General features: G+C 40.9%; 2 protein-coding genes across 6 annotated transcripts in view; one reads left to right on the top strand and one right to left on the bottom strand.

Annotated features, from left to right (window-relative positions):
• Positions 1–15,107, top strand: part of KCNMB3 (potassium calcium-activated channel subfamily M regulatory beta subunit 3) — a 128,137-nt gene that overhangs the window by 19,907 nt on the left and 93,123 nt on the right. The gene's annotated exons all lie outside the window — the stretch shown is intronic.
• Positions 650–14,108, bottom strand: ZNF639 (zinc finger protein 639). 5 transcript variants are annotated; one of them, NM_001244656.1, is given in 7 exon segments: positions 718–2,153; positions 2,290–2,424; positions 7,784–7,894; positions 8,887–8,955; positions 10,135–10,207; positions 13,938–14,020; positions 14,085–14,108. In NM_001244656.1, coding segments are annotated over 4 exon segments (1,458 nt in total). In that variant the 5' UTR covers positions 8,945–8,955; positions 10,135–10,207; positions 13,938–14,020; positions 14,085–14,108; the 3' UTR covers positions 718–999.

Here is a 15,107-nt window from a genome sequence, read left to right as displayed (position 1 = left end):
CCCAACTAGGACCCATGAGGATGAGGGTTTGATCCCTGGCCTCGCTCAGTGGGTTGGAGATCTGGTGTTGCCGTGAGCTATGGTGTAGGTTGTAGATGCAGCTTGGATCCTATGTTGCTGCAGCTGTGGTGTAGGCTGGCAGCTGTAGCTCTGATTTGACCCCTAGCCTGGGAGCTTTCCTATGCTGCGGGTGTGGCCCTAAAAAGCAAAAAAAAGAAAAGAAATGACTTTATATCTGAAGTTTAGGGATTACTTTGCAGTTGTATAACTGAAAATGAAATGTGATTATAATCTATTTCATTTATAAATGAGTTATGAAATGCTACCTTATTGTCTAATTCCTTTCCAGTTCCTCCCCACCCCCATCTAAAACTGACACAAAGATAAGGGCTAAAATAAAGGGGAAATAAAAAAGAGCGCCAGCAAAACCAAATCTTTCCTTCTTACCTTAACACTGGCCTCCTAGTGTCACTGAAAAAAAATCACAGAGAGGTAGAGCACGCTGATTGCCTTGGGGATAATAACCTGATGGGGAATGCCAAAGGAGGGTCTGGTTCTTACTAATGGGAGTGTCAGTGGACTTAATTGTGTACAGTGTTGCATTTTAGTTCTGGTAGTGCAGTACTTCACACATGAAAAACTGAGGTTGTTTTGAGTTTAAAGAAGAAAAAGTTTATAGCACCTATGTTTACAGAAGGAAAACCGTAGTCTAGTTTCTTCAGTACATCTGTTTCTTATCAATTTATGAAATCAGAGCACATGCAAGAAACAAGATGACAGTCACCAAAAGTGGTAAAAACTACAAACTACAATGCATCAAAAATACCACACTTAGGATAAATTACATATTGAAAAAGCTAGCAATGCCAAAAAAATTGGAGAATTAAAAAACTTGTTAAAGACAATTCTCATAAGTTGTTTAAAATCATCCATTTTAACATCTTCAAAAAAGTCAAATTTATTATATTACATCAACATTACGGAAGTTAAAGAGAACAATCAAGAAGTCTCATGGACTGGAAGGTGACTTATTAATTCCCTTTCATTTCCAAACCTCATCAAGCAGTCACTACATTTATGAGGTAAATCAGCTGAATGTTTGAAATCTAGATGAATTTTAAGATCTTCAATCTGTCCTGTTGAATATTCACAGTACTGACATAAATAAATGCCTTCTGATAAATGTGAATTTAAATGCTTGCAATATTCTAGCATACTTGAAAAGCCTTTCCCACAGTCATCGCAAACATGAGGAAAAATTTTAGTATGTTCAATAGCAACATGCCTGTTAACGTTTGTATGAAGTCTACTCCGAAAACCACATACTTGACATACAAAGAAGTTTTTACATTTGTCAAAGGTAATTTTGCTTAAGAGGCTGTACTGTCCGTGTTCTCCATTGTTATACTTATCACTTAACTCTATTAACTTACATGCATGCTCATTTACCACATGGCTGTGCAAGTCTTCTGGATCATTTGTTTCATGTTCACAGAACTGACACAAGTACTGTTCATCACAGCTGTGCTCCTGGAAATGCAAGTAGAGTTCACTGCTTGAGGAGAACTGTACATCACATTGCTCACACCAATAAAGATGATCACTAAAATGGGTGTCAGCAATGTGCTGGCTAAGGTTCTCGAAAATAACTGTCTTATAATCACAGTATTTACAAATGTAGGGATCCTCTTCATGCAGTTTGGCATGTTCAATCAGAAGCATGTTGGTAGAGAAACTTTCTTTGCATACTCGACACACATTTGAATCAGTTCGTTTATGTTTCAAGATCATATGCTGCTTCAAATCAGAAAAGTATTTGCTGTTGAACTCACAAAGTTCACATTTATAAAGGCCACTGCTATTAGCTCTCAGTAAAGGCCATTTCTGCTGGGCAGTCACATTCAAAGCTTGGCTCTTATCAAGAATTTTGCAAAGTTTAGCTGGTGGCTCTTCATCAGTTTGGTCTTGGAGACTCTCAGAGGAATTGTTTTCTGCCTCTATATCATAATCTTCAGAAATTGCATGCACTTCTGCAGCAATTGGAACATCTTCAGCAGTGTGAACTTCTATAGCGCTTTCCTCTTGAGTCTGCTGGTTGACTGACTCAGGGGAGTCACACTCTTCATCACAAATTTCAATATCAGCAGATTTTTCTGAAAAACAAAAAAGCCTATTATTACTAAATAAGACCTATTAAATAAGTAATTGGCAGAAAGAAATTTATTTTATGTGTTATTTCTTCATTAATCTATACAAAATGTGCAAATGCTATTAATTAGTTTCCCTTACCTGTAGAAAAGGCAGTGTGGTCTAGAATTCTAAGTACAGGACTGGGAACCAGGTAGTTTTGATTTCTGTTTCTGGCCTTGATTCCATCTGTAAATTTTGGCAAGTCATTTGATGTCTCTGTATCAGAATCATCATCTGTTACAACGGATTTGGAAAAATATTTATATCAAAGCATTAAACATTACTATAAAAACAAACCACCAAATGTTTTAAACTTAGAATTCCAACACAACTAAGGACTTAGATTTAGGTATGAAAAGCTTTGTTATCTGTATACCACAGATACAAAGAAAATCTGTCCAAATAACAAACTAATGCTTTCCTGCTACATTTGGACTAGAATACACTTCTTAAAGTTACATGGGAATTTTATTTTTAAATTACTGAATTTGAATAAGTCTCTGTTCTCTCAGTCCAGCCTCCAAAATTTAAAATTAGCAAGGACAAACTGAAATGCCAGTCAGTAGAGAAAACTGGGTTTCAACATGATGTCTTTTGAAAATAGATTTTATTTTTTAGAAGTTTCAGATTTATAGAAAAAGCAAAATAGGACAAAGCATTCTCCTATATTCTACAGTTTCTCTCTATCAACATTTTACCTTAGGAGTTCCCATCGTGGCTCAGTGGTTAACGAATCCGACTAGGAACCATGAGGTTGCGGGTTTGATCCCTGGACTTGCTGAGGGGGTTAAGGATCAAGCGTTGCCCTGAGTTGTGGTGGGGGTTGCAGATGCGGCTCGGATCTGGTGTTGCTGTGGCTGTGGTGTAGGCCGGCAGCTGCAGCTCTGATTAGACCCCTAGCCTGGGAACTTCCACATGCCGTGGGTGTGGCCCTAAAAAGACAAAAAAAAATATATATATATATACATATATATATATATATATATAAAACAAAACAAAAAACATTTTACATTAATATTTGTTATAATTAGGAGATCCCCTAATTATGGCTCAGTGGGTTAAGAACCCAACATAGTGTCTGTGAGGATGTGGGTTCAATCCCTTGCCTTGCTCAGTGGGTTAAGGATCTGGCATTGCTGCAAGTCGAAGCACAGGTTATAGATGAGGCTCAGATCTGTTGTTGCTGTCAGTCCCAGCTCTAGCTCCAACTCAACCCCTAGCCTGGGAACTTCCATACGTTACAGGTATAACCGTAAAAAGAAAAAATAATAATTACAATTAAAGACCAATACTGGTAAGTGGTTCTTAACTAAAGTCCATACTTCAACTTGATTTCCTTATTTTTTTAAATTACTCAATGCATTTATTACATTTATAGCTGTACAATGGTCATCAGAACCCAATCTTATAGGATTTCCATCCCACAACCCTAGCGCATCCACCCCCCGCAACTGTCTCCTCTGGAGACCAGAAGTTTTTCAAAGTCTGTGAGTCAGTATCTGTTCTGCAAAGAAGTTCATCCTGTCCTTTTTTCAGATTCCACATGTCAGTGAAAGCATTTGATGTTGGTGTCTCATTGTATGGCTGACTTCACTCAGCATGATAATTTCAAGGTCCATCCAGGTTGCTAAAAATGCTATTACTTTGTTCCTTTTAATGGCTGAGTAATATTCCATTGTGTACATGTACCACATCTTCTTGATCCACTCCTCTGTCGATGGACATTTAGGTTGTTTTCATGTCTTGGCTATTGCAAAGAGTGCTGCAATGAACACTGGAGTACATGTGTCTTTTCCAGTCATGGTTTTCTCTGGATAGATGCCCAGGAGTGGGATTGCTGGATCAAATGGGAGTTCTATTTTGACTTTTCTGAGGAATCTCCATAATGTTTCCCGCAGTGGTTGCACCAATTTACATTCCCACCAACAGTGTAATAGGGTTCCTTTTTCTCCACACCCTCTCCAGCACTTATTGTTTGTAGACTTTTTGATGATGGCCATTCTGGCTGGTGTAAGGTGGTACCTCCTAGTGGTTTTTTTTTTTTTTCATCTTTTTTTTGCCATTTCTTGGGCCGCTTCCGCGGCATATGGAGCTGTAGCCACCGGCCTACGCCAGAGCCACAACAACGCAAGATCCGAGCCGCGTCTGCAACCTACACCACAGCTCACGGCAACGCCGGATCGGTAACCCACTGAGCAAGGGCAGGGATCGAACCCGCAACCTCATGGTTCCTAGTCGGATTCGTTAACCACTGCGCCACGATGGGAACTCCTCCTAGTGGTTTTGATTTGCATTTCTCTAATAATGAGTGATGTTGAGCATCTTTTCATATGTTTTTTGGCCATCTGTATGTCTTCTTTGGAGAACTGTCTGTTTAGATCTTCTGCCCATTTTTTGATGGGGTTGTTTTTTTAGTATGGAGCTGTAGGAGGTGTTTATAAATTTTGGAGATTAATCCCTTGTCAGTTGCTTTATTTGCAAAGATTTTCTCCCATTCTGTGGGTTGTATTTTTGTGGTGTTTAGGGTTTCCTTTGCTGTGCAGAAACTTTTAAGTTTGATTAGGTCCCATTTATTTTTGTTTTTACATCATTGTCAGAGTGTTTGACTTATGTTTTCCTCTAAGAGTTTTATAGTACCTGGTCTTATACCTAGGTCTTCCTCTAAGAGCTTTATAGTATCTGGTCTTATATCTAGGTCTTTAATCCACTTTGAGTTTATTTTTTTGTATGGTGTTAGGGAATGTTCTAATTTCATTCTTTTCCATGTGGCTGTCCAGTTTTCCCAGCACCACTTATTGAACAAGCTTGATTTCCTTAGTTTTTAACTGATGTTCTTTTTCTGTTCCAGGATCCTATTTAGGATACATAGCATCTAGTTGTCATGTCTGTAGGCTACCAATAGCTGTGGCAGTTTCTCAGACTTGCCTTGTTTTTCATGACCATGACAATTTCAAGACTGGTCAAAATTAGAGTGTCCCACTAATGAAGTTTGTTTGTTGTTTTTTTCTTGATTAGACTGGGGTTATGGATTACTGGGAGGTAGACACAGAGCCAAACTGCCATTTTTATCACATCACATCAAAAGAATATAGTATTAACATGATTTATTAGTTGATGTTGACCTTGAAAACATGGGTTAATGTGCTATTTGTCAGGTTTCTCCACTGCAAAGTCATTCTTTTACCTTCCATACTCTATGCTTTGGAATTATGTCACAATGTGCAGACCATGTTTCAGGAGTGGAAAGCTATGTTCCACTTCCTTGAGGGAGGAGTAGCTAAATAATTTGGAGTTGTTCTGTACAGGAGATTTGTTTCTTCTCCCCTATTTAATCATTTATTAATATCAGAATGGGCTCATGGATATTTATTTTACCCTTTGTGTTATCATTCAATTTTTTCCCTCTCAAATTTTTTCAACTTTGGAGATTGGGAGATCTTTTAGTTGGTTCCTTGTGTTCCTTCAGCATACCTGTATTAAGTGAGTGCATGAGTATGTTTTGAGTACTTCCCTATTTTCTGGCACTATAAGGTGCTCCAGTTTCATCTAGTATATTTCCTGCCCCAGAACTAGAAAGAGCCATTTCCCTAAGAAATCCTAGTTCCGGAGTTCCCGTCGTGGCGCAGTGGTTAACGAATCCGACTAGGAACCATGAGGTTGCGGGTTCGGTCCCTGCCCTTGCTCAGTGGGTTAACGATCTGGCGTTGCCGTGAGCTGTGGTGTAGGTCACAGACGCGGCTCGGATCCTGCGTTGCTGTGGGTCTGGCGTAGGCCGGTGGCTACAGCTCCAATTAGACCCCTAGACTGGGAACCTCCACATACTGTGGGAGCGGCCCAAGAAATAGCAAAAAAAAAGACAAAAAAAAAAAAAAAAAAGAAATCCTAGTTCCTTTCACTGGAAAATAGTATTAGAGAACAAGATCTGGGTGCTTGATGTGCTTATTGGTACTAGAGTGTCATTTCTGTTAAGCCTTCTCAAATAGAGTAAAAAATATGTGCATGTACACTACCACATATACATAGACATACCCACACATGTTTTTGTATGTCACCATTTGTGTCTATATTATAGGTCAAACATGAGTTCATACTTTATTATCATTATTTTTTTTTAGGGCTGCTCCTGTGGCATACAGAAGTTCCCAGGGGCTAAAGGTCGAATCGGAGCTGTAGCTGCCAGCCTACACCACAGCCACAGCAACACTGGATCTGAGCCACATCTGTGACCTATACCACAGCTCATGCCAATGCTGGATCTCTGACCCACTGAGCAAGGTAGAGGGATCAAACCCATGTCCTCACAGATACTAGTAGGGTTTGCTACTGCTGAGCCACAAAGGGAACTCCCATGAATTCACACTGATGTCTCTGACTCTGTATGTTTTTAAAATCATTTATGTTTCTGTGCCTGTAAGAGGAGTTCAAGGGAACTGGGAGTTTTGATGGTTGTAGAGGAAGAAGAGAACAAGTTCAGGTTATTATTCATCTAATGCTTTAGAAAAGAGAAGTCAAAAGAAGATGGAAGATTGAAAATGACAAATTCGGGAGTTCCCGTCGTGGCTCAGTGGTTAACGAATCTGACTGGGAACCATGAGGTTGAGGGTTCGACCCCTGGCCTTGCTCAGTGGGTTAAGGATCCAGCGTTGCTGTGAGCTGTGGTCTAGGTTGCAGACGTGGCTCAGATCTGGTGTTGCTGTGGCTGTGGTGTAGGTCGGAGGCTACAGCTCTGATTCGACCCCTAGCCTGGGAATCTCCATGTGCAGCAGGTGCGGCCATAGAAAAGACAAAAAGACTTAATAAAAAGAAAGAAAATGACAAATCCTTTACCTTCTGTTCTTTTCTCCTGTTAGCTCTCCAGATTGAAAGGTATAATGAATGGAAGAACTGTGTATAATACTATTCTTTTTTTTTTTTTTTTTTTTGTCTTTTTAGGGCCTCACCCACAGCATACGGAAGTTCCCAGGCTAGAGGTCTTATCAGAGCTACAGCTGCTGGCCTATACCACAGCCACAGCAACGCCAGATCCAAGCCACACCTGCGACCTACACCACAACTCACAGCAACACCGGATCCTTAACCCACTGAGTGAGGCCAGGGATTGAACCTGCAGCCTTATGGATCCTAGTCGTTGAGTTCATTAACTGCTGATCCACGAAGGTAACTCCTGTGTAACGCTATTCTTAACCTTCATCATAACACTCCAAACTCTGGGTCACTCTTGCTTTGGCACCAATTCCTAATCAACTAAAACCGATTTAGGAGAATGTGCTTTTGATTCACGTCTGAAACAATGTTAAAAATTAAAATTCACTTACTTTCTTACACAAAACTCTTTTTTGGCTGCATCCAGGGCATATGCAAGTTCCTAGGCCAGGAACCGAACCCACGACATAGTTGTAACTAGAGGCACAGCAGTGACAATGAGGGATTCTTAACCAACTGAACCACAAGGGAATTCTGTAGATTGAAATCTGCTTTGTTTTCTTTTTAAACACTTGCTTGTTTTGAAAGCACTACTTTCACCCACATTTTTATGTAAGAAATGAAAAATTACTAAGCAAATAAAAAAATATTTTGGAAAATTTAGATATACCTTTGTTGTCAAAATATTTTAAGTCTGGTTGTCTCATAGAACAAACACTGTAACAATGATCAGAAAAAATTCCATTGAATCCATCTGCAATTCTGCTTATTCCAGAGGAATCTGAACATAAAACAAAATTTTAAAAATTTCAAGCATATTGAACATACATATATACATTTAGTGACAGTCATCTCTTTATCCAACATACATAAATTTTCATAATATATGTAATAAAGTGTTAATATTTTCCTCAATTCTGAAGGCTTTTATAATTCAAGTCTGGTACTGACTTTGAGCTTTGAAAGAACCATAAACTACACAATTTAAAATATAATAGTTTGAAGCACACAAAGATACACTTGCCTTAGTCAGAACCCCACAAAATATAAATGTGATAAATGAGTTAACTGCAAAAAATAGTGAATTAACTACCAAGATCTGCCATATAGTTCAGGGAAAGCATAATACATAGGAGAAGGTCTGAGGACCAGTTAGGGATTTCAAATACAGTCATTTCAAGTCTTGCCTGGGAAGGGGCAGGAAACAGTAAATCAGGCCTAATCTCCTCAGATATGAAAAACATGTAGGCTGGTTTGGTTAACAGGTGTGCCTGAGACACTTGAGTTGCATATACATATAGTTACAGATGGCCAGACTTCTTATTTGCCAAGACAGCAGAGCCAACCTCAAAGAAAGGATCTGAAATCACACAATCAAATCAAAGTTCATACTTCTGAAGATAATGTAATTTTCCCAATGATACAAAATACCTTCCAAAAGGGTTGTTGTTGTGCCTTAAGTACAAGCTTAGGAATCACACAGGCAAATCTCAATTATGCTGCATAAGTACATAATGCGGGTATCTAATTTTAAATATCTATAAACCAAGTTGTGAAGATTAAATGATGCATGTCAAGTTCTGATGGGTGCCTAGCACATAGCAGACATTGAGAAATATGCATTCAGAGAATTTATTTAAAGTTTTCTCTTACCTGAAAGTTGACCCAGATATTTAACTCTTATCAGATCATTTATGAGAAAATGGATGGGAACACAACTGCACAGGAATTAATACATGGCCTAACTTTTAAATAATTTAATAACACACTGACCTGAATAACGAGAAGGGTGTAAAGTCTTCCTTTTTCTTTTTTTAGGATACTCATTCATATCGTTTTAATCTAAAAATGGAAAAATTTAACAAACATATCACAAATAACAATTATTAATATCATAAAATTTCTAACCAAAGAATTTATTGACAATAGGAAATATGTGTGCCATATGAAAATCTACTTCATAAGAGAAATGTTAAACAATCCTTCTGGGAGTTCCTATTGTGGCTCAGAGGAAACAAACTTAACCAGAATCCATGAGGCCGTGGTTTGATCCCTTGCCTCACTCAGTGGGCTAAGGATCTGGTATTGCTGCTGCAGAGTAGGTCACAGACGCAGCTTGGATCTGGTGTTGCTGTGGCTATAGCTGTAGCACAGGCCTGCAAGCTGCAGCTCTGATCTGACCCCTAAACTGGGAACTTCCATATGCTGCAAGTGAGGCCCTAAAAAAAAAAAAAAAAAAAAAATCCTTCTGCTTATATTTTGGATTTATTTTTCTGATCAAGTTTAAAGGCAGGACACCAAGTTCTGTTTTCTTTCATACTGAGGGTGAGGAGTCTTTTTCAAACGTTGCTGTACCTGTGAGAACTGGATAATCACATGAGCCTTATGCTTAAATTATTTTTTTATAGAAGACAAACTGTGCCTATGGCACCAAATTAAGTTTTTACAGGTACATTTCTTGGAAATTGGGAATTTTTTTTGGGGGGGTGTCTTTTTGTCTTTTTTTTTTTAGGGGCGCACCTGCAGCATATAGAGGTCCCCAAGCTAGGAGTCCAATGGGAACTATAGGCGCTGGCCTATGCCAGAGCCACAGCAACCTGGGATCCAAGCCGCATCTGCGACCTACACCACAGCTCATGGCAACACCAGGATCCTTAACCCACTGAGCGAGGCCAGGGATCAAACCCACATCCTCACGGATCCTAGTCAGGTTCAATAACTGCTGAGCCATGATGGGAACTCCTCAATTGGGAATATTTTGATATAGTTTTGAAGCTACAGGTAGATATTCTCCTTTAAAAAAATACTGTCACAAATATGTATTGATCCCCTGGCTTCAGAAAAAAAATACTCATCATATAGAAGTTCAGAATATAATTTTCAAGAAAAAAATCCTTTTCTTACTTATGGGGTCACATTCAACATTTCACTGAGAACAAAATAGAGCAGCCATTGAATTTAGATTACATTCCCAGGGACTGTTATAAAATGGACTAGTTAGTTTGACTACATCCCACTTACTTGGTATAATTCTTAATACTGGAGTGAGGAAAAATGAATTACAGAGAGGTTTTCACAGATGGTAAAAAAATGCCTGTAGAAAAAAAACATGACAGAAGTCATTTAAGCAAAAATGCAGTTCATTTCTGAGATTCCAGAGTACAATGGTACCAGATCTTAGTCAACTAGAAAGTTGTACAATATTCTTTTGAACATACTGTATTAATTACTAAAACATATATACTGATAAATGTTACTGTAATATATGTAATACGTATCACATTTCTTTGAAATGAATTTACCTTCTAAAGCTCTAGCTGAATCTTAACACCAAAATAGCAATATATATCTTATTAATTTATTCAGCCAAAATGAAAGCTAACATAATGAAAGCAAACACCAAATTACAGACTTTAGGAGTTCCTGTCGTGGCTCAGCAATTAATGAACCTGACTAGTACCCGTGAGGATGCAGGTTAGATCCCTGGCCTTGCTCAGTGGGTTAAGGATCTGGCGTTGCCGTGAACTGTAGTGTAGGTCGCAGACGAAGCTCGGATACCAGCTGTAGGCCAGCGACTATAGCTCCAATTCCACCCCTAGCCTGGGGACTGCCATATGCCTCAGGTGTGGCCCTAAAAAGACAAAAGACAAAACAAAAACAACCCCCCAACCCAAAAACAAATTACAGGCTTTAAACTGTTTAAATCCTCATAGATTATTTAACAGAATAATAACAATCATGTATTGAGCACAATTAGGTACCATGCTGTGTATATACTTTATTTAATCCTGTAATTTGCAAAATCCACAACTCTCTCTCAAAATTGCTATTATATACCCTTTGTTACCCAATGAGGAAACTGAAGACTAAACTTACATCAGGGGAATACTTAATAAGTGACAGAATTGGGATTTGAATAAAGACCTAACCAACTTTGAGGTCCATGCTTTCAATCCCTTTATTTTAGTTGTGGAAATAAATAGGGAGATAAAGTGATCAAGTTACAGATAGGTGTCAGAATCAGACACCACCTCCGTTTCAGATTAATGCTCTTTCCACAGCAGCAATGGGAAAGTAAGGAACATCAGAAAAAGAAATGCATTGTGAAGTTTTCTCTACCAGGTTTATAAGCTGCTTTTCTTATCACTAAGGTGAAATATGTACATAGCAGGTACAACTTGGCATCATTACTAAAACCAAGATCATCTCATTTCTAGTGGAAAGGAACCTGAGGTACACATACTATTTTTGCTGCTTCACTAAATTCTAGGTATGTCAGCACTACACGTGATATGCTCATACACTTAAGAGTGCTGTTGAGTTTATTGTGCATTTTCCTTATTTGATCTTTTTTTTAGGGGTGCGCCCAAGGAATATGGAAGTTCTCAGGCTAGGGGTCGAATCAGAGCTGCAGCTGCCAGCTTATGCAACAGCCACAGGCACACCAGATCCAGGCCACGTCTGTGACCTACACCCCAGCTTACGGCGAATCTGTGAACCTGAATCCTTAACCCACTGAACGGGGCCAGGAATCGAACTTGCATCTTTGTGGACACTAGTTGGGTTTGTTACTGCTGAGCCATAATGGGAACTCATCCTTATGTGATCTTCACAACAATCCTATGAAGAAGGGCTACTATCAAACCTACCCCAATTTTGCTGATAAGGAAACAAACTCAGTGAAAGTCAAGTCAACTAAGTAGCAGAACCAGCAATGAAAAAACAAGTCTTCTGACTCCCAGGTTTTGAACAACTAACTGCGTACATCTTCTTTGCTAATCACTGCTCCTAGCAAGTCACGTCCTGCTTACAGTTCTTACACAGCCACCAACTGGGAGGAGGAGAATGGAATCACCCAAAGAAGCTGACAACCATGATATTTACAGAAATGGTATCAATTTATATATAATGCCTCACCTAACAACACAAACAGCATTTCTTGAGCCCACTCCCATTAACTGCATTTTAAAAAAATCAAAAATAAAGCTGTTTTCAAATTTATGCAATAAATCAAAATCTCAAGACTTATTCCTAATGCCTCTTTTGCACACTTCCAGAATTTAAAAAGCTTTATACTTCATGTTCTAAATATTCTACAAGCATCAGAGAGAACACTGAAAACTGTCAGCCAAGCATGCGAAACACTTCAAACTCTTTCAAAAAAGCAAGAAAAGGAAACCAAGAATGGCATTAAAATTAATGTTGCAAGTTGGTATGGATTCAGACTGTCAGGTGAAAGGAATAGGATCACCATGATCACGAAATGTTTGACTCCTATTTCCGGCTGACCTCCTTTAAGCCAGATGGTAAAATGCTTGCTCAAAACCAAAAATCCTTCATCTCAGCAAATGTGTTTAGGTGCCTTTGATATGTATGACTGCCCAGATAAAGAAGTTTGGCTTTTCACTTAAGATGTCATGTAAACATTTGCTCACTTCTCCTTCTTTCATTGGGAAGATTCTGAATATACTTTTCATTCAAGTCCCACCTTACTCACTTCAAAACAACAGGTGTAATATATGTCACTGAAGTAAAATTAATCAAATCCTTAGGATGTATTCATCCAGAAAAACCACTGTTAACACTTTGTGTAGATGTCAAGACATTTTCTCATGTTACAGTATTCATATATATTTTACATTTACAAAAGGAGACCATGCCATCCAAAACATTCATTTTTTTAAAAAGTAACTTACAAAACACTTGTCAGCATCTTTCCATCTGTCATTTTTTTTCAACAATAAGAACGTCTGCATACAAAACACACTACAGATAACAGGCAGTCACCACTTTAATAGTTCAACCTTTCTGAAGCCTTTCGTGCAATGTAAATATTCTCTTCCTATTTGGTATAAACATAAGACAAGCATTTACAATAAAAAAAAAACCCTACAGATTTACCCTAAAGAGTTTTGAAAGCATGTTCTTTTCTACCCTCATTTTGAAACAAGCATATATTTTCCAGATTTTTAAAAGAAATGAAAATAAAAAAAATGCGACAGGAAAACTTGAACTAGTGCCCGCTATATATCCAACTTAGTGTCCGTTCTTGCTTTTCTCTTTGCTAAGAAATAACCTGCTTCAAATAACTCGTGTCCCTAGGTTGTACTGAAAAACAAAACCAAAAGGGGTTATAGGCACCCTAACAAGTGGCTTAGACTACTGGCTGGAGACGTAGAGCCGGGACCTTCGCCTGAAGGTTGCGGTTCTCCGTGCGTGCACAGGATGCGCCGCCGGAGGGTCAAGATGCCACCCAGCAAGGCCTGAGGGCCAGCGTGGCGTTTGGGGCCAGACGCCCGGAGGGGCCGCGCAAGAACCACCGGGACGCAGCCGTCTCCATCTCCGCGCCACGCACCCGCCCCACCGCAGCCCGGCGACTAGCGGGGCTTCCCAAGCCCCGACCCCAAAGTCAGCGTTCAGAAAAAAGCCGCGGGGGGCAGAGGCAGTCTTCGCAGGGGGTGGAACTGCCTTCGGAATGGGGGAGGGGAGCGCCATCCCGCCAGAAAACGAAAGCAGGATTTCAGTTTAAAAGACGCCATCCGGTCTTCCCTGCTCTCTCCCGCAGGAAGCTGCACCCGATCGGCCCGCTCCGCCCTCACACTCACCAGTGCCCTAGGCCCGCCTAGCCATCCCAGGCGCAGCTCCGAGGCGGCGGCAGCCCAGGCGCCCGAGGGCGGGCGGAGAGGCCGCGCGGCCCTGCCCGCGGGCAGCGCCGCTCCGGCCCTCGCGCTCCCGGGCGCTCAGCGGGGCTGGCCCCACTCCCTCCCCGCGCGCCCTACGCCCAGCCCGCTAGGCCCCGGGCCTAGCTCAGAGGCCGCACTCACCGCCTCGCTCCGCGCCTGCGCCGCACACCTCCCAGGTCCGCAGAGAGGGAGGGGAGGTGACTAGGTGAGAGTCAGGGCCGGGGATCCGGCGGCGTGGCTGCAGTACATAACCGGCCTGGGAGGGACCACCGGCCTCCAGCCCCAGGGGTGGCCCGGCGGCCCGCGCCCCCTGCAGGCACCTCCGCGCCTCTGCACGTCCCTTCTGGGCAAGGGACCGCCCCTCCCGAAACAGGCGAGTGATTCCACCCTCTACAATTGCTCCCCGCCGCCCTGCCGAAGGAACTTAGCCCAGTTTGCCACCAGCCCTCCCTCCCTTCCGGAAGAAGTGGGAGAAGCTAAGCGCGCCAGCCGCCCTTTTCCCACCCAGCTCCTCCAGGGGACGTGCGAGAAAGGTCTTGCTCGGGTTAGGCAATGCGTGGGGCCGCCGCCTGTTGGGGACGAAAAGGGCAGCTGTCCACGGAACTAGAGGGTGAAACTCTTAAAAGATAGAGAGTCATTGTTAGGCTTTAGCGGGATTCCCTGACAAAAAATCTTGGTGGAATGAATGTGAAATTATAGTGGACTGGATTAAACTCCTTTTCCGACCTTGGGTTTCTAGGAGCAGATGTAGAGAGGATTAAATTAAGCATAAATATACTTGTGAACGGGGTGTGGTCACATGTTTTTTTTTGACAAGGAGTTGAGGTTAGCTCCAATTCGCAATTGGTAAAGTGAGTTTGTGAGGGTAAGAGACTAGGTTTTATTCATTTTTGTAGCTTCTGTACCGGTTCAGATAATTAAGTGAATGATGAAGCCCATAGGCATTATTGTGTGCCCAACGTCAATCTGTCTTTTTATCCGCTCATCCACTGTGCTTTTTCTGATTACCACATATTAACCAAGCAGCCACCGTAACGAAATAATCATAGATCTCACTGATCCCTTCAACTATCTCCCAGGATATAAAGCCATACTTGAAAGAGACCAGTTTGGGATACTTAATTTTTACTGTCTCAGCCCAAATAAACGAATATTTACGAATGCTGGCATGGCCCGAACCAAAGACGAAGAGATTTAGAGCCATCTTTTAATCCTAGTATAGTTTATATCCGGCACCGAATTGCCAAGTTTGTGGAATTTGTAAAGAACCTTGTGTATCCTTCCCTCCTCTGAGGTAGTCAGGCTCTCTTC

Source organism: Sus scrofa, chromosome 13 (assembly GCF_054392235.1).
Source record: "Sus scrofa isolate SSC_HxYL_T2T_F1_AM1 chromosome 13, Sscrofa_HxYL_maternal_Yorkshire_Landrace_v2.0, whole genome shotgun sequence".
Lineage (NCBI taxonomy): Eukaryota > Metazoa > Chordata > Mammalia > Artiodactyla > Suidae > Sus > Sus scrofa.
Note: the sequence above shows the minus strand (reverse complement) of the source record. Positions and strands in the feature narration are given on the sequence as shown.

Excerpts from the sequence above, each read along its gene's own strand:
- ZNF639 (XM_021068464.2), bottom strand. The coding sequence starts at position 8,944 with ATGAATGAGTATCCTAAAAAAAGAAAAAGGAAGACTTTACACCCTTCT. Across the intron at positions 7,895-8,886 it reads ACACCCTTCTCGTTATTCAG|ATTCCTCTGGAATAAGCAGA; the intron begins GTCAGTGTGTTA and ends TTTTATGTTCAG. Across the intron at positions 2,425-7,783 it reads AAAATATTTTGACAACAAAG|ATGATGATTCTGATACAGAG; the intron begins GTATATCTAAAT and ends CCGTTGTAACAG.